At 39.3% G+C, this 27,888-nt stretch overlaps 1 protein-coding gene across 2 annotated transcripts; it reads left to right on the top strand.

Moving 5' to 3' along the window:
• Window positions 1-27,888, top strand: LOC147852396 (uncharacterized). 2 transcript variants are annotated; one of them, XM_087333789.1, is made up of 23 exons: window positions 1-772; window positions 14,745-14,999; window positions 15,209-15,333; window positions 16,691-16,735; window positions 16,831-16,912; window positions 16,995-17,063; window positions 17,141-17,311; window positions 17,845-17,910; window positions 19,174-19,242; window positions 19,319-19,480; window positions 19,594-19,658; window positions 21,290-21,331; window positions 21,443-21,718; window positions 24,360-24,457; window positions 24,590-24,696; window positions 24,788-24,823; window positions 24,912-24,977; window positions 25,087-25,191; window positions 25,530-25,581; window positions 25,787-25,842; window positions 25,916-25,977; window positions 27,227-27,278; window positions 27,365-27,888. In XM_087333789.1, exons 1-23 carry the CDS (start codon window positions 578-580, stop codon window positions 27,446-27,448), a joined length of 2,340 nt encoding a protein of 779 aa, XP_087189915.1. In that variant the 5' UTR covers window positions 1-577; the 3' UTR covers window positions 27,449-27,888. The 2 variants fall into 2 exon arrangements, with proteins under 2 accessions (XP_087189915.1, XP_087189914.1); XM_087333788.1 differs by having other exon boundaries at window positions 21,287-21,331.

Here is a 27,888-nt window from a genome sequence, read left to right as displayed (position 1 = left end):
TCTCTCTCTCTCCTCTTCCTATGGCTATGGCGATCTCCTTCTTTAACTCAGAGTAGTTGAACCCTTCTTTCTCAGTTAGACGAATTAGGCAGACATCTCTGCTTTCCATGGGTTTGCTTCTGCTCTACCATTCCACATGTTTACAATCCCTCTCCCAACCTACATATGCTCGAAGCCGTGGTAAAGAATAAGGCCTACGCAAATGCCTGTGAAAGTTACTAATGATCAAAGCTACATATTCATCTCAAGCGTGCAGAGATTAGGGTTTACAAAAGACCTGTGAAAACCACAAATTATCAAGAGCATGGCAGAGATTAGGTTTACAAAAACATTTGAAAAGTGACAGATCTTCAAAGCACAACCCAGATTCGGGTTTTGCTCAAGATCCTTGAAAGCTACAAATTGTTAAATCACGCTAGAGATTAGGGTTTACAAGATACCTTGAAAACCACAATATATAACAATCATGGCAGAGATTAGGGTTTACAACCCAAAATGTACTCGGTTGGTCATAGTTTCATAGAAAGTGTTCAAAAGCATTACTGACTTTCTGGAACCTAATGAGCTGAATTCAGTAATGGAGAGGAAGGCCTCGTTCTCCTCGGATCCCCGGGCTGAGAAGAAGATGTATCCATTGGCTGCATCTGAATACAAGCTTTTAGAAGAAATCGGCAAAGGTGTTAGTGCCATCGTCTATAGAGCTAAATGCATCCCTCTCAATGAGTTTGTCGCAATCAAAGCCCTCGATCTTGAGAGATGCAACAGCAGTCTGGTAAGTCTTGTAAATTGTTGATAAAGCATATGAGCTGCAATAAATATCTAGAAAATGAAATGCAAAGGGAAACGAAGACAGAGATGAAAAAGAAGATGATGAAACTGGGTTTGTGAGTGATATAGCCAAATGTAGACATGCATTTTTATCCTCTGTATTTGAAGGTGTTAGAGTTGAAATCTAAATTGTGAAAAATGCTTCAAAACATGACAATGAGATGATGTTTTGGAATGAAATTGGTTGAGAGTCATGTAACCAAAACACTAGACAACACTAGACAACACTTTATCGTTCGCATGCAGAATTTGAAAATGAAGTTATTAAATGTGTTGACTATTTTGACCATGAAGACGAAAATAGCATCAGGTTATGAGTGATATAACTAAAACTTGGAGATAATATAATATAAATATGATTGTAATGTGCATTTGTGGAGGAGGGATGGCTGTTGGAGATTAATGGAGTTAATGCCTTTTCTTTCTTTGAGATGGATAGTAATTTACAATGATTCCCAAACTGGATAGGTATTAGTGCCCATGGACTAAATATCTTTGCTGGCAAAATATTGGGCTGGAGTACTTTGATTCTTAATCATCTTACCAAATTTTCCTAAGATATTGTGATGGCCAAGTAAAGAGACTTACAAACTATAAATTTAAAGATTTTAGGCATAAACTTTCAAAGTAGTAGAAGAGTAGTGCTCGAAATGGGCATATATAAAAGCAATCCAGTGTTTGATCTGTGGCAATCCCGATTCTTTTAACTACACTTTCTTGGAGGAAAACTCACTGAGTATAGAGCCTTGCATTTAGAGCTCACGAAATCACAGGGGCTAGCATTAATGGATCTGATCCGGCAATGAATAGTTTGTCACATGAATGGCTTAATAGGCAAGGGATTGGGTTCAGTTGCATGTTTATGTGTCTAAGGGGTCCGTGGATCGTTCTCTGCAATTATTGTTCCTGACTTATGGGCTTCATGGCAACCTATTGCCTTTTCAGTGGTGTTGTCGTGTCTTCTCTCATGGATAACTGGCATAACCTAGGAATGTTTACGAACTTGCTTATATTTATTTTGTTTTGGTATTCTCCAAGATGGACACCATTTCAGTTTTTATATGCTAAGGAGAGTGGGCTGGCTAAGTATCTATTCACTTGCGAGACAATTGATGTGTATAGTTGTGGTGTATACAATGGCATGCTAGATTTGGATCCTTTCGCACCCCTTGAAGAACTTACCCAGGTTTATCCAAATCATTGCATAAAGCAGCCACAAATGCCTTCCCTCACACAACGGCCAATCCCCCCAAACTTGGTAGAGTAATACAAAATAGTTGGTATGATGAGTAATGTCGTGATACAAGGAGATGCTTGCAGCGTGATGTAACTTGGGGCATTTATACACACAACCAAGCGAGAGCAACCTTCCAACGCCTCGTGAGGAAGAAGAAGAGATTGTATTTGGCTAAATTTGAAGATCATTTGTATTGCTTGTTTCTAGGACAAGAGAGTAAAACAACATGGAAAATGTTTAATGAGAGGCAACCCACCACACAACTGACCTCACCTCAGGTGTGGCAGGAATATGCAAAGGTTCTATATGATATCCCGGGGCAACCTCCTCTTCCCCACCCGAATGCCTCACGCCCACATGAATCAACCTTCTTTACACCACAAAATGTAAGAAATGCCATTGATCGGCTACAATTTGGGAAGGCCCAAGATCATGATGGATTGGTGGGTGAGCACTTTATCTATGCCCGTGACACCTTGCTCCCATTGCTAGCACACATCTTTAATAGAGCCATGTGTGAAGGTTTTCTTACTAGATGGACTCAACATACCATTGTGCCAATCCTCAAGAGTGGAGACCCCATGATGCCAAGCAACTATAGGACAATCATGATTGGCCATTACTTGGCTAAACTATATGGCTCGATTCTAGAATCAGAATTTAGTATATGGGCGGAGCAAAATGGCTGCCATTCAATTGGACAAGCAGGCTTTCGGAAGGGGTTCACAACTTTGGATCACATATTCACCCTCTAGGCCCTTATTGAGGAGGGCAGAGCCCACAATAAGAGGATTTATTGCTGCTTTGTGGATTTCCGAAAAGCCTTTGACACTGTGCCACGTGCTCAGCTTATGCAGCGGCTAGAAGCCCTTGGTGTTCCTATAGATATGCAATGGGGAATCTATGCACTCTATGAATCCGTGTCAGGAAAAGTGCGGTCTTCTAAGGGCTTGTCAGAGGCGGTGGCTAGCACAATTGGCCTGAAGCAAGGATGCCCACTATCCCCCACACTCTTCGGTCTCTATATAGATGAGGTATCACAGTACATAGAGAGATTTGGGGGTTCCGGAGCACACCTAGTAGGTATAGCTATACAAATATTACTATATGTTGATGATATTGTGCTGATTTTTGACTCTCCGGAGGGACTACAAAGACACCTAAATGCCTAAAAACTATTTTGTACAGACAAAGGTTTGTCAATCAACATGAATAAAACTAAAGTGATGGTGTTTAACACCACCCAAGCATGGGTAACAAGATCAGAACCAGAATTCTTCTTGGGAGAGGAAAAGGTGGAATACACATGCTCCTACACATACCTAGGAGTAATATTTACAGGACCTAGGTTCTCCTTACAGGAGGCCGCTTGTGCTTGAGTTTCTCGTGTATATGCAGCCCTTGGTGCTCTCGAGAGACAATGTGCACATTGGCAGTTCCAAGAGCCACGGACTAAGCTATGGTTATTTGATACACTTGTCACACCAACTCTTCTCTATGGAGTAGAGACATGGGGACCGAGTCTTAACAAGGCAAATCATTGGAAAGATTTAGAGATACCTTTAGTGTCAATGATTGCTTGCATGATAAGGAGCAAAGCATCGGCGCCCCACGATATAATCCGGGCAGAGATGGGAGCAACACCTATAATAACCGAGGCGTTGTTCCGATCAGTGACATTTATTGAACGTCTTTGGGAGCTCCCTATACGAAGGTACCCAAGGTTGGCACTTATGTCATCAAAACAACTGGCTGAAAATGGAGATAGTCATTGTTGGTATGCTGAAATGCAGCAATGGTTCGAGTCACATGGCATGAGTATAAATGTACTACCCCCGTTCCAATATAGCTTGCTTGGACTGTCCCCATTTAAATATGACCAAAGTGGAAAAGAATAGAGTGATCCGAACTGATATTATTAACTTGGAAAACAAGATAACATGGATCAGCCCCAAAATACCACTTGGTACAAAGATGGTCCACTATAAGACACACTTCTTACATACATCGGAGGATGGATTTGTCATCAAGCCACCTTATATGGACATACATCAGTGTGATAGGGCAGCTGCGAACTTCATCACATCAGTTACAGATTGAGGTAGGCAGATATACACGACTACCCCTAGAAGAGAGAATTTGCCAGTTGTGTCATCAAGGAGTGGAATCTGAAGAACACTATGTTTGTCATTGTAGTGTCTTTTATGAAATTAGAGGGTGATACCATTGCCTCTTTAAAAAAGGCTTTGGCTCACTACGCAAGGTAATGGAATATGAGGACCAACAATGCCTAGGACTTTTCTTGCTAGAGCTCAAGAGACATCGGGAAAAGTTGTTGAAGAGTACAGCCACACAAGCCCATCCACAAAGAACAATCACAACTTTGTTTAGCCCCATCACTCCTAATGCTAGAAGTTAACCCCGGGATACACAAATGGGCTTCAGACCAGGACATAACAAAGGGGTTACAATTGATCGGGCAATGGCAATTTGCTGTGCACGTAGGCCTCGGCCCTATGGACCATGACCTCGACACCCTTGTCATCGACAGATAAAAGCCATTATCTCCCGCCATCGTAGGTGCTTCCCTCGCTTCGGATACATTTCCATACTGGATCGACCTATGCTAGAGATCTTTCGAAGACAAAAGCTACAATATACCTAACTTGAGGATCTCACATGTGCCAAAAACCAGATTCCCTCATTTCTTTTCTTTTCATGTTATTTACTTTTATATTTACTGTGTAATATTTATTTTATTTTGATTTGTTCTCAAAGACGAGACAACACTTAAGATGCAATCTCTTATTTGGTCTTATAGGCCATTTTGGCCTCTTAAAAGACGTTAAGATATATTTCTTTCTTTCTTTCTATCTTGTAGGAACTTTTGGCCCCTTAAGAGATGTTAAAAAAAAGTATTTTGAGCTTTGTTGTTTGATTTCTTATTCACCAAGTTTTTCTATTTATTCGTTCATCCTTGGGTGGAGTGTAGTTGCGAATATGATTCCTCACTCACTAGCCGTCCACCCTCCCCAGGGCTTCTCTGTCATATGAAACATTCCAGTTATAGTACTTAAGTATTCTTCCACCTGCTCTCCCAAATGCCCTTATTCTAATCAGTGATTGATATCCACCAGATTTGAGAGGTCCTAAAGAGAAGTTACTCAAGGTTGGCACTTATGCCATCAAAACAGCTAGCAGAACAAGGAAATAATTATATTTAGCTTGTTGAAACGCAAGAATATTAACAAATTACATGGTATAAGTATAAATGCCGTGCACCCATTTCAATAGAGCTTGGATTTCTCATAATTGGACCAGATCAAAGCGGAAAAGAATAGAGTAATTCAAATCTATATCATTAAATTGGACAATGAAACAATGTGGATGAGTCCGATGATGCCTCTTGGTATGAGAATTGCCCACTACAAGACCCTCTTGTGTTGATGCACATCTATCTGATATGCTTTACAATGTGATAGGGCAGCTTAAGACCTCTTCACATCATTTTGAGATCGAGACAGGCAAATAATGCATTCAAATATATAGAAGAATGGATTTGCCAATTGTGCTATCAGGATGTGGAATTGAAGAAACACTATGTTTGTCTTTATATGAATCCTTTCAGAACCTTATGAAGTGTTTGTAAGAAGAGGCTCCCTTCATGTAATCTAAGTCTTTTGAGTATAGTTTTTCCATAGGTTGTGCTGCAATATCTTGTTCTATTCACTAGTTTATAGAGATTTAGAGTTTTGGAAGGGTGGGCAGTTCTCACTGTTGAGGTTATTGTTGTTTGAGCACCCCAGTTCTTCTCCCTTTTCTGTTATTGTTTCATTGTTTCTTTGATCTTTCGAATGCCTTTCGTGTGTAATTCTCTGAGGTGGCATGACTCTGCCTGTGGGACCAACCAAGAGCAATGTTTCTGCACTTTCCAATGTAGATAGAAAATAGAAAAGAAAGAACTGATAGTATTGACGATACAAAAAAGATTATCACGTACATTTCTATGTATTATAAACTAGCTTTTATGCTTTTGGATTCTTCAATGACTTCAATGTCATGAAAATAAACTGCCCATTTTCCTTGTGTTTTTGCTACATAGATCACCAACTCTCGCTTCCTATTCATATTTGTACTGGTGTGAGCTTGTCTGGCATCCACATTGTTATTTTAAAAGATCATTTTTGCTACTGATTTGATATTATCTTGCAGGTTATCATATTGCAATTTTATGTGTTTCGTTGTGATCCTTACTAGGGGATTCTATGTCAATAATTGGGATGGCATGTTTGGAATATTATTAGTTGGGAAGATATGCATCATTGTTCATCTTGTTCTCCTCGAGGACCCTTGGGTCTTGCCAGTAACCCAGTTATCCTTTGTCCCTCCATCATGAATCTTGAATTTTATCCTTGGTCCTTCCAACCCAAAATTTGAATTTCTTTATCAGCTTGAATTTTTGTTCTTTTTGAATTTGCAATATCATCTTGCACAAATTGTTTGCCTGGAGCACATTCCTGATTCCTTGTATTTTGTTTGTATTTCATCAAATCGCCGTGTTTGAGTGTTGATGTTGACCTTGACATATTGGTCCAAATTATTTACTTTTTGTGTTTGAGTGTTAAAATTGTCTTGAATGTACATTTTTTTCCTTGTTTGTAACTCTTTTTGTGGTGCGTGGTTCAATTGTTGCATCTAGATGAGAAGATCTAAAAGCTTTTTCTCCCATCAAGGAGACTTCTCACTAGGCTTTGGCACAGGGGAGGTTAACACTATGAGAAAGGTACTACAAACATGAGCAGGAATTGCTGTCAATGGGCAATCCCTTTCCCCAGTTGTTGAAGAATACAACCACACAAGCTCATCCACAAAGAACAATCACAACTTTCTTTAGCCCCATCACTCCTACTAATGCTACAAGTCAATCACCGGATACACAAATGGGCTCCCGACCAGGACATAACAAAGGGGTTACAATTGATCAGGCAATAGCAATTTGCCGTGCACATAGGGCCTGGCCCCATGGATCACGACCTCTACACCCTTGTCATCGACAGATAAAAGCCATTATCTCCCGCCATCGTATGTGCTTCCCTCGCTTTGGAGACATTTCCATTCTGGATCGACCTATGCTAGAGATCTGTCGAAGACAAAAGCTACAATATATCTAACTTGAGAATCTCACATGTGCCGAAAGCTAGATTCCCACCTCTCTTTTGATCTTATATACTTTTATATTTACGGAGTATTATTTACTTATTTATTTATTTGTTGTTCTCAAAGATGAGACAACACTTAAGTTGTAATCTCTTGTTTGGTCTTATAGGCCATTTTGGTCTCTTAAAAGACATTAATATATCTTTCTTTCTTTCTTCTTTCTCTCAGCTTGGAATATGCAAACCAGTTGGTAGCAAGAGGGCAGCCATGGGCAGAGCATAGAAATTGTTACCTTTGGCAAAAAATGCCAAGGAGAAAAGGATGCATGCAGGGTAGAAAGCCACATAGGAGCAAGGGGAAATATGTGGTAGAAAACATAGCAGAAAGAAAGAAAGATATGTTATGTCTTTTAAGAAGCCAAAATGGCCTATAGATAGATAGATAGATACATATTTTGTAGCATCCATAGAAAGAAAGATATATTAACGTCTTTTAAGAGGCCAAAATGGCCAATAAGAACAAACAAGAGATTACATCTTAAGTGTTGTCTTGTCTTTGAGAACAACAAATCAAAATAAAATAAGTATTACTCAGTAAATATAAAATTAAATAAGATAAAAACAGACGAGGGAATCTGGTTTTCGGCACATGTAAGATTCTCAAGTTAGATATATTGTAACTTTTGTCTTCGAAAGATCTCTACCATAGGCCGATCCAGAATGGAGAGGTCTCCGAACCAAGAGAAGCACCTGGGATGGTGGGAGATAATGGCTTCGTGGTTCATGGGGCCGGGGCCTACGTGCGCGACAAATTGCTATTGCCTGATCTATTGTAACCCCTTTGTTATGTTGTAGTTGGGAGCCCATTTTTGTATCCCTTGATTGACTCGTAGCATTAGTAGGAGTGATGGGGCTAAAGAAAGTTGTGATTGTCCTATGTGGATGAGCTTGTGTGACTGTATTATTGTCTCATAGGACCTAAGTACAAAAGTTATCTTATGTGCGCGACAAATTACTATTGCCTGATCTATTGTAACCCCTTTGTTATGTCGTAGTTGGGAGCCCATTTCTGTATCCCTTGATTGACTCGTAGCATTAGTAAGAGTGATGGGGCTAAAGAAAGTTGTGATTGTCCTATGTGGATGAGCTTGTGTGGCTGTATTATTGTCTCATAGGACCTAAGTACAAAAGTTATCTTATGTGTGTCTCCTTCCTAAGAAGAGATATTTCATACATTGAAGCACCAAGTTTCGGTGTTCGAATAAGGCATACACATATGAGCTCAATCTTCTAGATGTTCTCTTTAGTATCATACTGAAGCTGTCAAACCCTCTTAACATATGATTATAGCTTTCACGAATTGCACTATATGCAGAGCATGTAAAAAGCAAGTGATATTCATCCTTGAGAAAATATTCGTGCACAAAAGCGTATGCGATAGACACTAAGCACGCAGTCGGTTGTTCGGAACTCGACAGTTAGGTAAACACAGAGAGTGAGAGAAAGAAAGAAAGATATATTAATGTCTTTTAAGAGGCCAAAATGGCCTATAAGACCAAATAAGAGATTACATCTTGAGTGTTTTCTCGTGTTTGAGAACAAATCAAAATAAAATAAATATTACATAGTAAATATAAAAGTAAATAAGATGAAAAGAGAAGAAACGAGGGAATTTGGTTTTTGGCACATGTGAGATTCTCAAGTTAGGTATATTATAGCTTTTGTCTTCGAAAGATCTCTAGCATAGGTCGATCCAGAATGGAAATGTCTCCGAAGCGAGGGAAGACAACAATACTTCAATTTCAAATAATGAACACTTTGTACATACACCGTGTTCAGTGAGCACTTTTTATACAAGCCTTGACAAGTGGGCTGACACAAGTACCATTAGTACTTGAATGCTCATAAATAAGCCTAACATTAATTCTGCCAATAATATTCCTATTTACTAAAATAGGAATATAGGCCTCCAATGGCCTACCGGAATCCCTCCGACTCGGCTCACCTGAATCGAACTCTATTCGATTCGGCTCTCGGCTTCTTCAGCTGATTCGGCCCATGTTGAGCTTGTTTCTCAACACTCCCCCTCAAGCTCAACTTGAGTCCCCACCGTGTCAGCTCTGGCTGGTTTGTCACTCCTCCTGGTGTCCGACGCCTCTCTTGCACTCCTCGTCCAGTTCGGTCCTGCATCCCACGACCCCTCCAGACCGACGCTTCTTGACTCAACTGGTTCTGCGCACCTCGACCCTTACGGTTGGCTTGTCAGCTTACAAGGCCCTTGTAAGCTCCCTCGGCGTCGCGGTATTGCCAAGTTGTTCCGTTCGGATAGAAATCCGGGGGGTTGTACCATGTACACTTGTTCCTCAAGATCACCTTGCAAGAATGCGTTCTTTACGTCCATCTGATGTAAGTGCCACTCCTTTGCCGCTGCTACCGCCAACAATACACGGACAATTGCCATCTTCACGACCGACTCGAAGGTCTCATCATAATCAATGCTGTGTTTTTGCGCGTAGCCCTTGGCCACCAATGGGGCCATATATCGGTTGATCGTTGTACTTGACCTTGTACACCCACTTGCATTCGATCGGCTTCAACCAGGTCCCAAATCTCGTTTTCCGTTGGCGTGTGCATCTTTTCCTCCATAGCGGCATACCAATTCGCATCCTTCGCCGCCTTGGCATAGCTCTCTGGCTCACGCACTTCTGCCACCTTCGCCATATACGCATAATGATGCACCATATACTCATTGTACCCGTACCAAATTACGGGATTCTTCTGGCGGGTGGATTGGCGCAACTTTTGGCTCGCCAATTTCGTGGCCTTGTCAGTCGATTTCAACCCCGTTTTCGGAGGTCCCTCTTTGATCTTGGCCACATCAAATTCGCTTCGATCTGATGTATCAGCCTCACTGCCGTATTTTGGCATCTTCATCTTCCCCTTCTTGCGCTTAAGCTGTCTCCTCGATTTTTGGCGCAGGGACTGCACGGCCGAGTCTCCACTACTCGCCGGCTCTTCATCCGGCTGATCCGTTCGACTTAGTCGCTCATTCGACCCACTTAGCCGAAATGAGATCGGACTCTCCTCTATAGTTCCAATTTCCTCTTCCTCCAAGGGCATCTTGGCCTCATTGACTGCATCCTCAGAATTCGGAATGGAGTGGATGGGGGTTGGGGGAGAAGGCAAGCACCACGAAGCCGACTCACCGAAAACGACATCCCGGCTTATTCGGACCTCATTCGTTCATCCCGGCTTATTCGGACCTCATTTGTTCGGGGATTATAACATTTTTAACCCTTCTCCTCATCGGAGTAGCTGACCAAGATACACTTCTCGGCCTTCGGGTCTAACTTCCGTCGTTTCTCATTTGGCACATGCACATATGTGATGCTACCGAATACCCTCAAGTGTGCCAAATTCGGCTTCTTCCCGAAGTACACATGTGGCGACACTCCTCCATTTGCAAAAGTCCGATTTTGTAGGTATACGGTTGTTGTACCACTTCGGCCCAATAAAACTTCGGCATATGCTTCTCCTTGAGCATGGCCTTGGCCGCTTCTTCGATCGTCCGATTCTTCCTTTCGGCCATACCGTTTTGTGTCGAATTCCCTCCTTTTGCAGATAGCTAGAAAACTGGTCGGAAAAGTACTCTTTCCCGCCATCAGACCTTAGGCACTTGATCTTTCCTCCTGTCTCCCATTCGGCAAGGCTTTTCACCTTCAAGAAGCAGGGGAAGACTTTGCTTTTCTTCTCGATCAAGCACGTCCAAGTGTGTTGAGTGTAGTCATCGATGAAGGTTACAAAGTAACGACTTCCACCGATACTCACATTCTACGCTGGTCCCTATAGAAATGGATTAAATCGAGCTTGTTTCGGCTCCGATTTCTTTCATTTGGGAACGGAAGTCGGTGATGCTTCCCTAACTGGCAGGCTTTGCAGACTTGGCTCTTTCAACCACTAAATTTTGGCAAGCCGAAAATGATGTTCTTTGTCCGCATTTCTCGAAGCCACGGGAAGTTGACGTGGCCGAACCGCTTGTGCCACAAGTTGATGTCCGATTCGACTTTTTGCCCCTTGGCGAACATAGCGGTGCCGACGTTGTTCATTTCGAGGATGAACATCGTCCCTTCTCGGCGCCCTTGCGCAATGATCTTGCCTTCTTCGATGAAGTACCCAAGGTGAGTAAATCGAACTTGCATGCCTTGGTCGACAATTTGTCCTATCGACACCAAGTTCTTAGTGATTGTTGGCACATGCAAGACATTTCTCATGATTCCCTTTTGGCTGACATGGCTTAGAGGGACATCTCCGATGTGTTCGATGGGGTGAGGGGTGTCATTGCTAGTTTCGACGACCTCCGGTTGCCTTGGCTTGTCTAGAGTAGAGAACCACTCCTTGTGATTTGTCATGTGGTTTAATGTGCCCGAATCCACATACCACACCTCGTTCGACCTTGAGGTGTTCACCACCATTGATTTGGCTTTGTGCTTCATTACAAAGGTTGGGCCCTTTTTGGCTTGCCCTGAGCCTTCGGCATAGTGTGATCTTTGACGCCTATCCGTGTCTCCTCGGCTCGATCCGGCTTTGTCCGAATTAGAGTGCTTCTTCTAGCACTCGCTCTCCTTGTGGCCTTTCGGCCACAATACCAATAGTTTGTCGTGGCCTTTCCTTGCAGACCTCCGGCGCCGCCTTGACTCCCCCTACTCGTGGAGGGTCCGGAATTGTTGTCGGCATTTCGATTATTCCTCGAGTTCTGCTCTTGTCGGCTGCTTCCATTACGCGCCGACCCGCCTCATCCACCACGTCCACGGGGTCTATCCTCCTTCGTGTACAACATTTTGCTGTTGGTGTGCGTACTCGTTGACGCACCTGAGTGGTTTTCTTCTATGAGCAACATCGATTGTAGCTCGAAAAACGAAGAAATATTCTCCCTCGTGCAGACCGCCGTTTGGAATGCTTTGAACTTCGACGCCAACCCTCTGAGGCAAACTTGCACCCTCCGATGCCAACCCTCGTTGACGTTCATGTTGACGAAGGCGAGGGAGTCGCAGATCTCCTTGGTCTTGGAGGTGTAATCAGCCACCGACATCTCTCTCTGTAAGACATTGCTCAACTCTTGTATGAGTTGAAGCTTTCTGGCTGTAGTGCTTGCAGCGAAAATGCCAACCCTCGTTGACATTCATGTTGATGGAGGCGAGGGAGTCGCAAATCTCCTTCTTCTTGGAGGTGTAATCAGCCACCGACATCTCTCTCTGTTAGACATTGCTCAACTCTTGTATGAGTTGAAGCTTTCTGGCTATAGTGCTTGCAGTGAAAATCTTCTTCAGATTTCCCCAAGCATCCTTCGACATCCTGGCATCCCAAATGTAGCTCAAAAGCTAGTCGCTCACACAAGATGCGAAGTAGTACAAAACTCTGCTCGCCGCATGTTCCCAGGCCGGGAAATCTCTATGTGTCAATTCAGGTGCTGCATCATTAGCTCCTTCGACATAAATCCAGTAACCGTGCCCGAGCAGGTATTGGTGAATCTTGGACGACCAAGATGCGTAGTTGCTCCTATTGAGCTTTTTGGTCGGAAGCGAGCTTTCCATTCCTCTGTCCATGTTCCTGTCTTTTTTCTTTCCGAAATCCAGAAACCTTGTCTCTATCTTGTTCGCTTGCTTTTCTGTCGGCTGCAAAGGATTTTCAACCCTCGTGCTCTGATACTGTGAGAAAGTATTCCTGTGCAGAAGTGTGTGCGATAGACACCGAGCACACAATCGGTTGTTCGGAACTCAATAGTTAGGTAAACACGGAGAGTGAGAGAGAGACAAAGAGAGTAGACAACAGTACTTCAATTTCAAATAATGAACACTCTGTACATACACCGTGTACAGTGAGCACTTTTTATACAAGCTTTGACAAGTGGGCTGACACAAGTACCATTAGTACTTTAATGCTCATAACTAAGCCCAACACTAATTTTGCCAATAATATTCCTATTTACTAAAATAGGAATATAGGCCTCCAACGGCCTACCGGAATCCCTCCGACTCGGCTCACCCGAATCGAACTCTATTCGATTCGGCTCTCGGCTTCTTCAGCCGATTCGGGCCTAGTCGATCGGTCTTTAATCGATTCGGCTTTCGGCTTCTTCAGCCGATTCGGCCCATGTTGAGCTTGTCTCTCAACAATCCTCTACTAGCCCTTCCTTGCATACCTTACATGTCTTTATATTTGGCTGATTTTGATTCCATAATGCAACTACATTACCTAGGTTGTGTGATCAGGTGAGAAGGAATGTTAGGGCTCTATGAGAGTTAATACTCATGTTAGTAATGAGGCAAGGTTGAATACCATCAATAGTCCTTCTTGCCTTATATAAAACCCACATTCAAGATTGATGTTTGCAATGTAATATTCTAATTTTGTTCTTTTAGCATCTTTCCACTTCTTCTATAGTGGGTCCGTTAATCTTTTCTCAATAACCACATATTTCATAGCATCACTCGAAAGCTCGAGGAGATCTTCCACATCCCATATTTGAACAATTTTTTGATGTCAACTACCCAACCAGATGAGAGAATTTTGCTCTTGTGATTGCTTTGTACTTTACATCCAACATTCCAAGAAAGATGTGGTAATCTATGATTTGACATATTCTTGACTTTTTTAATGTATTTATATACTCTCTGTAGCGCTAATATCTCTATAGGTCAAACGCTTGTTTCCAAGAACATAACTTGATAGGAGGTGGTGGATTTTACTCCTTATTGTCTCCTTAAAAACATCTTTTGAATCTTCTCAATCTCATTCCATGCATTAAGAGAGATAGTGCCTCTCCACACTTCTACTCCATAAAGCAAAACTTGTGTTACCATGGCATTAAATAACATTAGTTTCACTTCCCATCCATGAGTATCACTTTGGTTGCATTTATTTTCCAACATATAATCCAACCAACGTGAAGTCTAGACTCAAAGCATACACTCCATTTATTCGTGGCAGGTACATTGATACCAAGATACTTAAAGCTTTGTACAAATTGTACATTTTCTCCTTTATATGTAAGCATAGGGTATTGGTGAGGTTGGATGGTTCACACTACCTTTATTTTTGTTTTATCCACATTTATAGTGTTGTCTATAAGAGCAAACAAGAGATTACATCTTAAGTGTTGTCTTGTCTTCGAGAACAGCAAATCCAAATAAAATAAAATAATGTAGTAAATGTAAAAGTAAATAAGCTAAGAAGAGACTAAAGAATCTGGTTTCAGGCACGTGTGAGATTCTCAAGTTATATATATTATAACTTTTTTCTTCGAAAGAACTCTAGCATAGGTCGATCCAGAATGGAGACAAATGGGGGAGGGACTGGCTGTGGACAAAAGTGAAATGTTATACAAATGTCTTCAAAGGGCAAAAATGACATGAGACCAAAAGTTATATCCATGTGAATCATGATTCTTATAGAATGTCTCTTAATATAAATTACAAATAAACTGTACTAAAACTAGAAATCTGACTTTTGGAATTTTCATTTAGGATGATATTCGAAGAGAAGCGCAAACTATGAGCTTGATAAACCATCCTAATGTTGTCAAGGCGTTTTGCTCGTTTGTGGTAGAGCAATTTCTATGGGTTGTTATGCCCTTCATGGCAGGCGGGTCATGCTTACACATCATGAAAGCTGCATATCCTGATGGCTTCGAAGAGCCTATTATTGCCTCATTCTTAAAAGAGACATTGAAGGCTTTGGAGTATCTTCATAACCAGGGTCACATTCATAGAGATGTGAAGGTATGTTTCTGAACTTCTAAGTTGAAGCTATTTTTGTTGTATTTTCTACCTTTACAGCATTTGCAATGGTTATAGGTATGTTTTCGGACCTTTCAAGCTTTAGCTTTTCTTGTTGCATTTTTTTACTTTTACAGCATTGGATATGTGGAACAATTCATATGGTATTACTGATAATGATCCTGTCTTTAACTTCATTGACTGGATTGCAGGCGGGAAATATTTTAGTTGATGGAAATGGTACAATCAAGCTGGGAGATTTTGGTGTATCAGCATGTATGTTTGATACTGGTGATAGGCAGCGCTCCAGGATCACCTTCGTGGGAACTCCTTGCTGGTACTTTTCTAGCTTCACCTTTTGCATCAGTAAATTTTCATATTTTTGGATGTTGATGAAATTCCATGTTCTTAAGTTTCAGTGGGTATGGGTGGAATCGGTGAATTGGTGAACAATGGTTAAGCACCTTTTCATTTATTCATGATGTCTTTGACCTTTCTAGATACCTCACACATCAATCCTCTATTGTAACTTGTTTCTATCACATGCATGGGCCCTTGTTGTGTGTTGCTCCAATATCTATTCTTCGTTACTGATAATGTAGCTAGGCTGGCATACTTTCTGGAAATTGTAAGGCGATGATAGACATGCATATTTTTCTCAGTTTCACATTAGTTAGAAATTGAGTTAGGCAGATGTATATGCAAATCTATGGAAGAATGAATTTGCTGATTGTGTCATCGGGGGTTGGAATAAGAGGAATAGTATGTTTTCCATTTTGCTATATTTTATGGAAAAAGGAGATACCGTTGCCTCTTCAAACAAAACTTTGGTGCCCACTAAGCAAGGTATTGGAATACAAAGATCAACAGTGCTTAGGTCTGTTTTTGCTAGAAGTGAAGAGACAGAGAGATGATGTTGGACAACAATACAACTACAATGACTCATCCACAAAGAGCAATCACAACCTTCTTTAGCCATCGTTCCTCACACTACAAATCAATGGAAGGGCTACACAAGTGGGATCTCGACCTGAACATTTAAAAGACGGACACTCAAAATCTATGACAATAGATCCGGCAAGAGGCCCTGGCAATCTGGACACAGCTCCTTCACTCTTGTCATTGACAGATAGAGGCACCCAGCACCAAAATTCTTTCCTGTGGTTCAAAGACCTCTCCATCTTGGATGGATGTATGTTGGAGATGTTTCAGTTTATCTATGTTCAGAATATTAAGTGCTTAGTTAACGAGACTATATGACACCTTATATTTATTTATGCTTCTTTGAGTTTGTTCTAAAAATGAAACAAAAATTGGAAGATGTAATTTCTCGTTTGGTCTCATAGCCATTTTGGCCTCTTAAAAGAAGTCAATATTATTTCCTTCTATCTGTCTAAATCTTATATAATTATAAATGTTTATGTATTCAGATATATTTGTATATATATTTCTTTCTATCTAAATTTTACATACATCATCTATATATATAAATACATATTATATACATATATCTTTCTCTTTCTTAAAAGATGTTAATATATCTTTCTTTCTTTTATTCTTTTCTATCTATATATATGCAAATATCTATATCAGTTGCAGCAGATCCGAAGTATTGTGGCACTGAACTTTTTGCTTACAGTTGAACGTTAGAACTTTTACTATCAACTAATATATATTCTTTTTTGGCATCCTAGGATGGCACCTGAGGTCATGGAGCAAGTTCATGGATATGACTTTAAGTACGTGAATCTTATTCGAACACATCCATTACCTTTGTTAGTATTCAGGATCAACATTTCCACTTAAGAACTTTAGTGGTCACATTATTTTACAGGGCAGATATATGGTCATTTGGAATCACAGCATTGGAACTTGCACATGGACATGCACCCTTCTCCAAATATCCTCCTATGAAGGTTCTTGCTATCCCTTGATATTTTCTCATCTTAGAATTGGTTTGATTATATATATATTATACATGGTTATTCATTGTTATAGGTACTTCTAATGACCCTGCAAAATGCACCACCTGGACTTGATTATGAGAGGGACAAGAGATTTTCAAAGGTATGGAAACTCTTGTCTTTTTATGTTATTTGTTGTCTGCTGTATGCAAGGTATGATAAAGAATGTGCTGCTTGCAGTCTTTTAAAGAGATGGTAGCAATGTGTCTGGTAAAAGATCCATCCAAACGTCCAAGTGCAGAAAAGCTGTTAAAACATTCTTTTTTCAAGCATGTTAAGTCTGCTGATTACATTGCCCGGACAATTCTGGATCCTCTTCCACCACTTTGGCAGCGTGTTCGGGACGTTAAGGTCTTTTTTTTTCAACTTTTACTTTCTACCAGGAAGCTTGTATACCCCATGGGATACTGTTTATATGTCTTTTTTGATGGTCTGCTTTCACATGGAGGTAGTTTTTATAAATTTATACTTGCCTAGTTAAGTCATTATGCTAGCATTAGCCACTAAATTGCCAATACCTTTCAAGGAACAACAAGTAATTATATCAATTTTTGCTATGCCTTCGTAACTGCTTCGAGGCACTCTTTTTTCACTTGCGGTAGAGCCACTTCTGTGGATATGATGACTTAACTGTTTGTCTGTTGTATTAAAACTTACATTCTCTTGTTGAGCTCTTATATAACATATTCAGACAATGAAGCATTAGTTCCTGACAGCAAAAAGATCTATCAGTTGCACAGTAAAATCTTAATAATTAAATTGTCTTGTTGTTTTTCACTTGAATGTTTAGAATGTTTTGACATTATGAAACCTAAGCCTCCCTTGTTGAGAATGTTCACGTGTCTGCAAAAATGTAGCATGGATTGATTTTTTCTGTGGGACAGATGAGAGACGAGGCAAGGCTTGCTGAAAAGAAGATGCCTTATGGGGAACAAGAAGCGAGATCTCAGGTACATATGTTACATCAATTCTAAATTTGTTTCCCAGGGCAAGAACGTTGTTATCAAAATGAACTATACACGTGGATAAATCTTGAGTGCAGGTTGATTTATAATTTAACCATGATATAAACAAAAGAATTGCTCTATGACATATGGTCATAGAAAGAGGCTTCTAAGCTGGAATAAAGCCCCTCTAGGGTCAACGCGATTGTGGAATACAAGAACATGAAAATGGGGGCACAATCCCCATGGGCTCATACAACTGTGATTACGAAAAATTGAGAGGAGTTGCATATTCAATGGGCCCGCTACATGGAACATCACATAGGAGAGGAGGAGAGGTTGAAGATATAGAGTATCATTTCCTGAGATTGAGCATGATCCTGGTGGTGGCTCTCTATGGATGACGTTGATGTCATATAACAATTTCCTATGAGAGGGCTGATCCACTCCCAGATTGCTTTATGTTCTACATTATATTCCTATAGTACTTGTAAGCTCTAGCCATGGTTAGATGTACAACCTAGTTACATAGGGCAGTGACCTAGTTTAATTACAATTGAATTTTGATTTATTGTACCAGACATTTGATAAGAGTGTGACATGGAGGCAAATTTTGGTTGTCATTTCCATAGAGAGCCCAAATGTCTTCTTTCTGAGGTAAAAGACGAATATTACCTTATGTGCATATGAACAATTTAGTGCAGTTTCTGTAGGAAGCATGTAAAATTTTGTTTGTGAAGTACGGGAATCCGATTCATGATGTATTTCCCCTAGGATTGTGCTAGTTTATACGTGTGATGAAGTAAAGATTTCCATCTTGGTGACAAAGGATTGAAAGTTACGTTCATCATTGGAATCATGAAGGTAAACTACATCATGATCAGCAAAACTGATCATAAGGAGAGTATAAATCCTATGAAATACCTTTTAGGAGACTGCTTATGGCCGCTAATACATATAAAAGTGAAACAAGAGCTAGATCTATGTGGACAACCATGCCAGCGAGAAATATCTTCTTTGGAGATAGCCTCTTGGGGAATACCGGAGAATTTGGGTTTTGAGCCCAGGGAATGTAATGAGGATGCGATGGTATAAATAATAATTAAACAGCCAAAACAGTGCTGCAGAAAGGAAAAAAATAAAAATGAAAGCGACACTTGTCCTTAACATGTGGGAAGGCAATGGAAAAAATCTGGTATCATTTGCTACTGGTGGGAAGCGTCAATATGATCTAACTAGTTTGTCTGTATTTTCCTGTTTTGACATTAGAATGAATACAAGCGTGGGGTGAGCTCTTGGAATTTTGATTTAGAGGACTTAAAAGCCCAGGCGGCATTGGTAAGACATTTGGATTTTTAAGATTAGCTAAAAGTAGAACTGGGAATGGTATTGAAAATTGATTTATTACAACTAGAATGAAGCTGAACCTCCCGTCAAAGATGATGTTAAAAAAGACAGTGATATTACTGAGATAAATCGTGCCTCATCCCCACCACTTACATCGTCACAACGAACAGTGTCAGAGAGCAATAGCTGCCAACCAGCAGGAGCTGTGAAGGCAGAAAATGCAACTGATGTAAGTCAATTTAATGCCTTTTTTCTTTTCTTGTCATAGCAAGGCTGAATTCTAGGAAATTCTGCCCCTCTCTGGATTACATTGTAATGTTTTTTTTTGCTTGTGATTCTCAGGAAAGCGAGCATGTAACCAGGATTCGGCCTGGTACTTTGCCACCCAAACCTTCCAATGATCTCAAGTAAGGTTCTGAGCCTATACAAGTATGCCTATTAATTGTCTGAACGAGTTAAATATGTAGTGAAAATGTTCTCATGTATCTATGCCATGTCCTTAGAACCAATCTTTCATTTAGGCACACCACCTTGCTCTCTAGCTGTACAGATGAAGGAAGAGATAATTGTGGATATTGATGCCTAGGTAATTTCAAAATTCAATGTACACAAGTCACTGTTGTAGAAAGTGCATTTGTGACTTTTAGGGCTACTGACTCTTGCTGTCTCAGGTAGTTATTATGTTTCGCTCACTATATCTCTGCTCTACACCAGAGGATGGGTGACAAGCATGATTGTATTGAAAAACATAGTTTGTTGCTTGGACTTGGAACTGTACATAAGTATACTGTCTCTCATGTATCCACAAAGTTGCATAGCCTCTAGAGAATCTGGTTGTGGATGTTGCTTTCAAAGAGAAACTGGGTCCTGTTAATGTAATTCCCAAGTACATGTATATATTTGTGCACTTTACAGTTTTCCTTTAAATAGAAAGGGGTGATCCCCGCTATTCACCCATTGCTCACTTGTGTCAAAAACCATAATCTTGGCCTTAGCATGGTTCACTGTGAATTTTCTTTCTTCTGTGCAGTCTGTGTGCTCTGTTTGTGTATGCTTAGAGAAAGTTTTTCTTGCTGCTCATATATGTGGGCATACAAGAACACATATTTTGCAGTTGTGAAATGGGAGAACGATAAAACATGTACTTTCAAAAAAGATATGATGATAATCTCCCTTCCTTTCCCATCAGCTTACCCAAAATGTATACTTGCTTAATGCTTCCAAAAGGGATATGGTGGTAACCTCCCTCCCTTCCCCATCAGATAATCCCTTCTGATATCGATCATTACAAATGGAGACATTTGAATGCCATGGATGTGATAAAAGCTGTTAATAGCAGCAGCGGAACAGTTGTTAGAAAATTTAGACACATAGCCAAGCTGTGAGAAGGCTGTTAGACAGCAGTAGCAAAGATAGATGCAAAGAGTAGAACACAGCCAAAGAGTAGAGCCTGTTTGCAAGTAGCAGCAAAAATAAAGTTCATCCAAAAGAGACTGGTATAGCCTATTTATACAAAATTGGGGAACATGGGTGAAATGGTTGTTTGGTAGTTAAGTGACTCTTGTACTACTAAACAGGTACAATAAACTAGGAATATCTTGGAAAAAATGGAAGAGAGAGACGGCATTTAAAGCGTTCCAGATTCTAGAGAGAGAAGAATCTAGGTAGAGAGAATGTAGAAGAGAGATAATAAAGATGAAAGGGAGTGCGGGTCTGGAGCTGCCACCCTCCAACAATGGACTTCTCTTGTGTATTCTCTCGATATTTCTTAACCACCCTGTAAAATTGCACATCAGTACTTTGGCATGCAGATTTCTTTCATATTTTTTGTTTTGTAGAAATGCTTCCATTCTTTTGGTACTATCTTTTTACCTTTTACTTTTCATACATGAGACTGTTCTGATTTTATACCCTGCAAGTTTAAACTGAGGGCCTGCTCTTAGAAAGGTTTTGTCTGCATTCTTTATATTTGAATTGCATTTCTCCTACATTTCCCGCTGCTTATATTTTGTTTTTGATCTATGTTGTATTGTAGTAGACTTGGACATCCTCCCTTAGGAAAGAAGGAGCCCAAACACTTGTAAGTACGACATCATTCCCATGTATTTGTCAGTGTGAATTAAAAATTAATGTAAGGGAGATTGCATTATTTACTGACTTAGGGTGGTTTGATTTCCTCCTGAATATGCAGCGGTCGTTTTGATGTTTTTGATGATGACCCCGAACAAGATATTCTTGATTCGTGTAACGGAACTAGGGATATTAAACAGAAACATTATGATGAGGAAAAAGACATTTTGAGGAAGGATGATCAAAAAACTGGAAGAGAATATGATATTGTGGCAGATACAGATCAAATAATAGAACCTGATAATGTTGAGGAAAAGATTTCTGAACAAGAGTATGCTAATCAAAAGAGCAACCAGATTTCAATTATGGAATTCAATGATGATGCACAGGAAGATAGGTATGATTCTGATATAAAATAAAATATGATAATTATTTCAATATGAATGGCATTCATGCATTCAGCGTGGTCATCCTTTTTCCATTTAGTAGGTGAAATATAGCCTTAATGTTCTAGAGATTGCCTGTTACTAAAGATATTCTGAAAATTCCACTTGTATAGTCAAGACTATATGGTGCATGTACTCATCATTAGATATTTAGGCTCCTTGTGATGTCATGCAAATGGTTATTTTCATATATAGAACATAATAGGGATGCTAAATTCAACATGTATTGAGCTCTTTCTTATTTCATTGGTTTCTGGAAGGTTGGGAAATTTTTAATATCTTGGAAATGGACAAAAATGTATTGGCCTCTGAATTGTGATCAGATATTCTAATCATGGAGAAAAGAACCATTGACACTGGAGTAGAACGTCATTTTCTTTTGCTACTCTCATCGAAATTATCATAGACTGTTATAATCTTATGAGGTCTCATAGGTCATTAGGTCCTTTAGAGATGTTACCATATCTTTCTTTCTATGAACTCAATAATCATTTCAGTAGCAGATTTTGGGGATGTGGGAGGCATCATTAATGATATTCTCACCTTGTTAGTGAACTAAGTTTTTGTTTCAATCTCTTGTCTTTCACATAAAAATTTCACTCTAACCTTTATTGTTCCTCAATCAAGGAATTCTTTAATGCATATGGATAAGATCTGTACTACAGTTCTGCTATCACACCTGTGCCACAATGATGCTCATTGATTGATTTTTAGATCTCAATAATATTTGAGGCCCAAGAGCTAGATCAGAACTTAAAACTAATTTGCCTTTTGTCAACTGAAGCAAATTTTCTGCTCATATTAATTTGACAATTTGTGCATTTTAACATGGAAAATAAGAAAGCCCAGCCTATTTGCATTCAGAAAAAAGCATTAAGCACACAAGTATTATAGCTCTATGCGGCCAAAGCCTTAGAATTATGCATGTCAGAAAATTCCTCTGCATTTCACTTATATCACACAAATCCTGACTCATTTTCTTGTCTCTTTGTTTCCGTAATAAATGATTCTCTTCTTTTCAACTTGCTATCCCATTCCTGTTCTGCTTTTATTACTGTATTCGACCCTGAAAATTTCTCCTTTATAGTGTCATAGAGATGAGTTAAACGCTGATAAAAGTGTAATCAACTTTAAGTTCAAGAAATCTCAAGAGCTCTTAATGTTTCCCTTTATTATTTCAAGAGAACAGTTGAGCTGAGGTAAAAATGGACAACATTTTGTGAATATTCTGCATGGCTGCACTTACCTCACGCTATAGGATACTAGCAATTTAGACAGCCATCAGAGGGCTTAGCCACATGCCTGGCAGCTTCAAATGTACCACTTTGGATTGATGAGAACAAAGTAGCCTGGCAAGAAAAATCATTGCATGTTCTATCACCAGGCCTGATGATAAATGTATCCTGTGATGTGTGAAAGGAGGAGGGCCTTATTGTGGACCAGCTTCCTATCAAGATATTGTGTGGTCCTGAACAATGGTCTTTCACATCAGCTCGGATCACTGTATTCTTTTCTATTTTGGTTATGTTGAGGCATGTTCAATCCAAGCTACATTGGAAGGGGGTAGTGCATTTATATTTATTCCCTGTGATTGGAACAATTCTTGCATTTCAGCATAATAACAATAGTTATCTTCATGTTCAGCCAATTGTTTTGATAACATAAATGCCAACCTTGAGTACCTTTAACTTGAGAGATTTCAAATTGTTTGATAGCGGTGTCTTGTCACATTTGACACATCAACAGTGATATCAATGTTTTCTTGTTGAGTCAAACAGGCATAAAAGTAAAATAGAAGTTCATGGGGAAAGGGGAACAAAAATGTAAATAAAGACATCTACTAGCATGCTTGCTCAGTTAATTAGATCATAAGTTCCTATTCTACAAGGGCCAAAACGAGTTGTTTTTGCAAATTTGGTAAAAGTGCTCATTTGTGAAGCGAAGGACGGCTCGCCCTCAGATTCAAGGGATGGTTTGCCCCTAGGTCCTAAGGGTGACTCATTGCTAGCATCTAAGGTTCATTGCTACTAAGGATGACTTGCTCTACTTTTAAGGGTGGATCCTCACTAGCTTTTAAGAGTGACTTTTTGCTGGAACCTAAGAAAGGCTTTAAGGAGGGGTCATCACTAGCACCGAAGGGTAGTTTGTCACTAGCACCTATAGATGGCTCGCCTTTAGCTCGTAGCGACTGCTTGTCACTACCACTGAGTATGTTTTGTTGCCCATATTTTGTTACTTCACTTGTATCATGAGATCATAATATAAGAAAATATACTTAACCAATAAAACTATATCAGATATTACTTCAATTATGCATCAGCATTACACTGTTGCACCCATTCCCATATGAAAAATGTAGTTAAAGGCAGCTGAAAAATGGTTCCTGGGGCTCAAGGATGCCATTTGCCATCTTCATCTACCTAATCTTTTGAACATTTTTGCATTCCATCACAATCAGGTAGAAAAGTTTGTGTCTTGAACCATGAGATGACATTGTTTAAGCATGGCTTTGCCTTAAGAAAAAATGATTTTCACCTTTTTTTTTAGGTTAATCTATTATGGTAATGATACTGCCTGGTTTTTTATCAACAGAGGAATTCAACCCACTGGAAAATATGTGGATGAAGATACCGGCATTTCACAACCATCAAAACCACCAAAGTCCTCTAATGGGCCTTCAACATCTTCTGGTATGTGGTTTTTTCTGAATGAGTATGAATAAGATCAAGACTGCTCAACCCATCTTATGAGTATGAATAGATATGAAAGATAAGGGGGGTTGAAACCAAAGTAAAGCATCTAAATATAAAGATAATTTTTAGATCATAAACCTCAAAAGGAACTCTCAGAGGAGAAGTTAAAAGGTCAGGCTGTTTTCCAAAAGAAGGGTCGGTTTTCTGTCACTTCTCAGGATGAAGATATACAAGAGGCAAGCACTTTAATTTTGATATATCTTTTGTTATATTGGTAGTCTTGCTTATAAACTGGACAATTAAATGATCAATCTGAAAATTCTGCAGCATGAAACTAGTTCTCGGAAAAATGCGAGTATTCAAGTAGGTTAAAAGCTCAATAAATACGTGGAATTATTTTTATATATTTGTTTCTAAAATTGAGATTTGCCACATCATCTGGATATTGTAGACTTCGACATCTCTATTGCATAAGTCAGCTAGTGTTAGTGATTGGCTTCTGGAACGGAAAAATGTGGTATATTGATTATGTTCTTCGCTTAGATAAATTTTAAATCTGATTAGCCTTGAATTCTTATAGTTTTTGTGATTTGTGGTATGATACTGCGATGGCTGGATTTGCTTAGGGACCCCCTCTTTCATCTCAAACTCCCACAATGCCAAGTGGGGTGAATGCAGTATCAGTTGTTCCACAGCTACAAACTCTTTTCAGTCAAACGGTTATTCAACAGGTGAGTAACTTTCTATATCATTATGATTAATGAAGCTTTGTTGATATACATATTTATGCTATATGAAGATAAACAAATGAATCTTTTATTTAGAATGATTTGTTGTCCTCCAAGATAAGACAACTTTTTAAAGATGCATTCTCTTGTTCAGTCTCATAGACTATTTCAGCATGTATATATATATATTTATGCTGTATGTATGTAGATTCAACATGTAACTTTCTATATCAGTATGATAAATGAAACTTCGTTGATATATAAATCTGACAGTTGTTTTTTGCAGTTTTAGCTTATTTTGTATTGAATTATTAGTGATGTTTTTTTATCTTTTGTCTCAGGAGTTGATTGTAAACTTGATGAATAGCTTAAACGCTTCAGAACAACCTACATGTGAGTTGTGGATCACTGCAATTTTTCTCTCTATCCTAGTTATGTCCTTTAGTTACTGAACTGAATTCAAATGTTTTTTTTTCAGGTTTAATTAAAGCTTTAAATAGTTTCAATTATATTATTTACTTCATCAAATAACAGTATTTAATAATTTGAACTTGCCTGATTGAGCTTCTCTTTTCATTGGGATATTATTCGAATGCAGTTCAGAAGTCTAGTAGTTTTTCATCGAAGAGTTCATCGAGGAATATGGATTCCACGGTCAGTTATATTCTTATTGCTAAATAACAATAAGGTATAAAGGAAATGCTAATCATATGGTCTGGAAACACAGGTGGAGATATCAATAGAGCGAGAGAGGGACCTTCTATCACAAGTTGCTGAGTTGCAATGCAGGTAACTTTACCTAATTCCAAAACATTGGGGAATTTTTTGGACATCAAATCTGAGCTATCTTATCGAGTATAGATAAATTCTTCCAAAATTAGCTAGTTGCCGTATCTTTTTATCAAACCTGTTTGAGGCATGTTGCTTTGTCATGTTTGTTTGAAGGAAAGTAATTAATGGGCTGTGTAATATCTCATCATACAGAACATTTATTTGACCGTCATCTTCTTGATATAATGGCCTAAGAGTGGGGTGTAATGTGCACCTCTCAATGGGTTCTCATTTATGTCCACATACGATGGTTGGTTGGAGTTTTGACTATGTCCACTTGGAGAGATGGAGTTTGTTGTCCATTACCCTCCTTCTGTAGGGTTCAATAATGATTATATTTTATTAGAAAGAAAGAAAGATATATTAATGTCTTTTAAGAGGCCAAAATGGCCTAAAAGACCAAACAAGAGATTACATCATAAGTGTTGTCTCATCTTTGAGAACAGCAAATCAAACTAAAATATATATTACTTAGTAAATATAAAAGTAAATAAGATAAAAAGAGACGAGGGAATCTGGTTTTCGGCACATGTGAGATTCTCAAGTTAGGTATATTATAACTTTTGTCTTCGAAGGATCTCTAGGAACAACAAAAGTAAAATATATATTACTCAGTAAATATAAAAGTAAATAAGATAAAAAGAGAAGAGGGAATCTGGTTTTCGGCACATGTGAGATTCTCAAGTTAGATATATCAGAGGTATCTGAAGCGAGGGAAGCATCTGCGATGGAGGGAAATAATGGCTTTTATCTGTCGATGACAAGGGTGCAGAGGTCATGGTCCATGGGGCCGGGGCTACGTGCACGACAAATTGCTATTGCCTGATCTATTGTAACCCCTTTGTTATGTCCTTGGTCGGGAGCCCATTTGTGTATTCCTTGATTGACTTGTAGCATTAGGAGTGATGGGGCTAAAGAAAGTTGTGATTGTTATTTGTGGATGAACTTGTGTGGCTGTACTACTGTCCTTCAACAACTTTTCCCTATGTCTCTTGAGTTCTAGCTAGAGAATGAATCTTTAAAAATTTGTCTTATCTTGGAGGACAGCAAACCATTATTAATATAACATAACCAGATTATTAATCGACCAGGAGCCATGGTCCAGATGGATATGTCCTACTTGGATGACGACTGTGTTTTGCCAGATCTATTATAACCCCTTTGAAAATCGTGGTCAAGTTCGAATGACCCCATTTTTTTCTTGCAGAATCGCTGTATTGGTTGAAGAAGTTCAAGCTGTGAAGTGGAAAAATGTGCAGGTGCATCTTTTACAACCAGCAAGTGGAGTCTTCTGTATTATATGATGTTATGTCTATGTATTTCTAATTTCTTTGACTGATTTCAGCTTGAGCGTCAGTTAAATGCAATATTCAATAAAGAAGAGGAAGAGAGAATAAGAAAAGAAGAGGCCGAGAGAGACGATGGATGAATGGTGGACGTTCATTGTTTGTAGCGGTGCTATTTTTATTCATTAAAAAATGTTGATATTACAACAGGTGGCCGAGCCTCTTGCCTCTTCTCTCACACTCACTTGTGTTCACAACTCAAAAATGAAGAGGGAGAGTGTTCTGCAATGTAGAATTTTTACTTATGTTGACATGCAATTAAGAAATTCGTTGATCCATGTGTCCCTAAAAAACAATAAAAATTCTAAGTCTTACATCCTTGCAAAATAACCTTTACCCGAAGGGGATGATCTACTAGGTCCAAAAGCATAAATTTCTCGTTCCAAGTTTTTCACACCTTGTAATATAGCTACTTAAAAAGATATTATGTATATGGTGCTTTGGGCGTAGCCTTAGCTCTTAATTATTTGGAATCTAAACCTTTTGTTGTTTCAATTTAAACTTAGTGAGCATGTTTGCTGGA

Source organism: Azolla caroliniana, unplaced genomic scaffold, assembly GCF_043228905.1.
Source record: "Azolla caroliniana isolate FFs.n. ecotype wild unplaced genomic scaffold, voAzoCaro1.0.p SCAF_18, whole genome shotgun sequence".
NCBI classification, from domain to species: Eukaryota; Viridiplantae; Streptophyta; class Polypodiopsida; order Salviniales; family Salviniaceae; genus Azolla; species Azolla caroliniana.
This window is presented reverse-complemented; position numbering and strand designations above follow the sequence as displayed.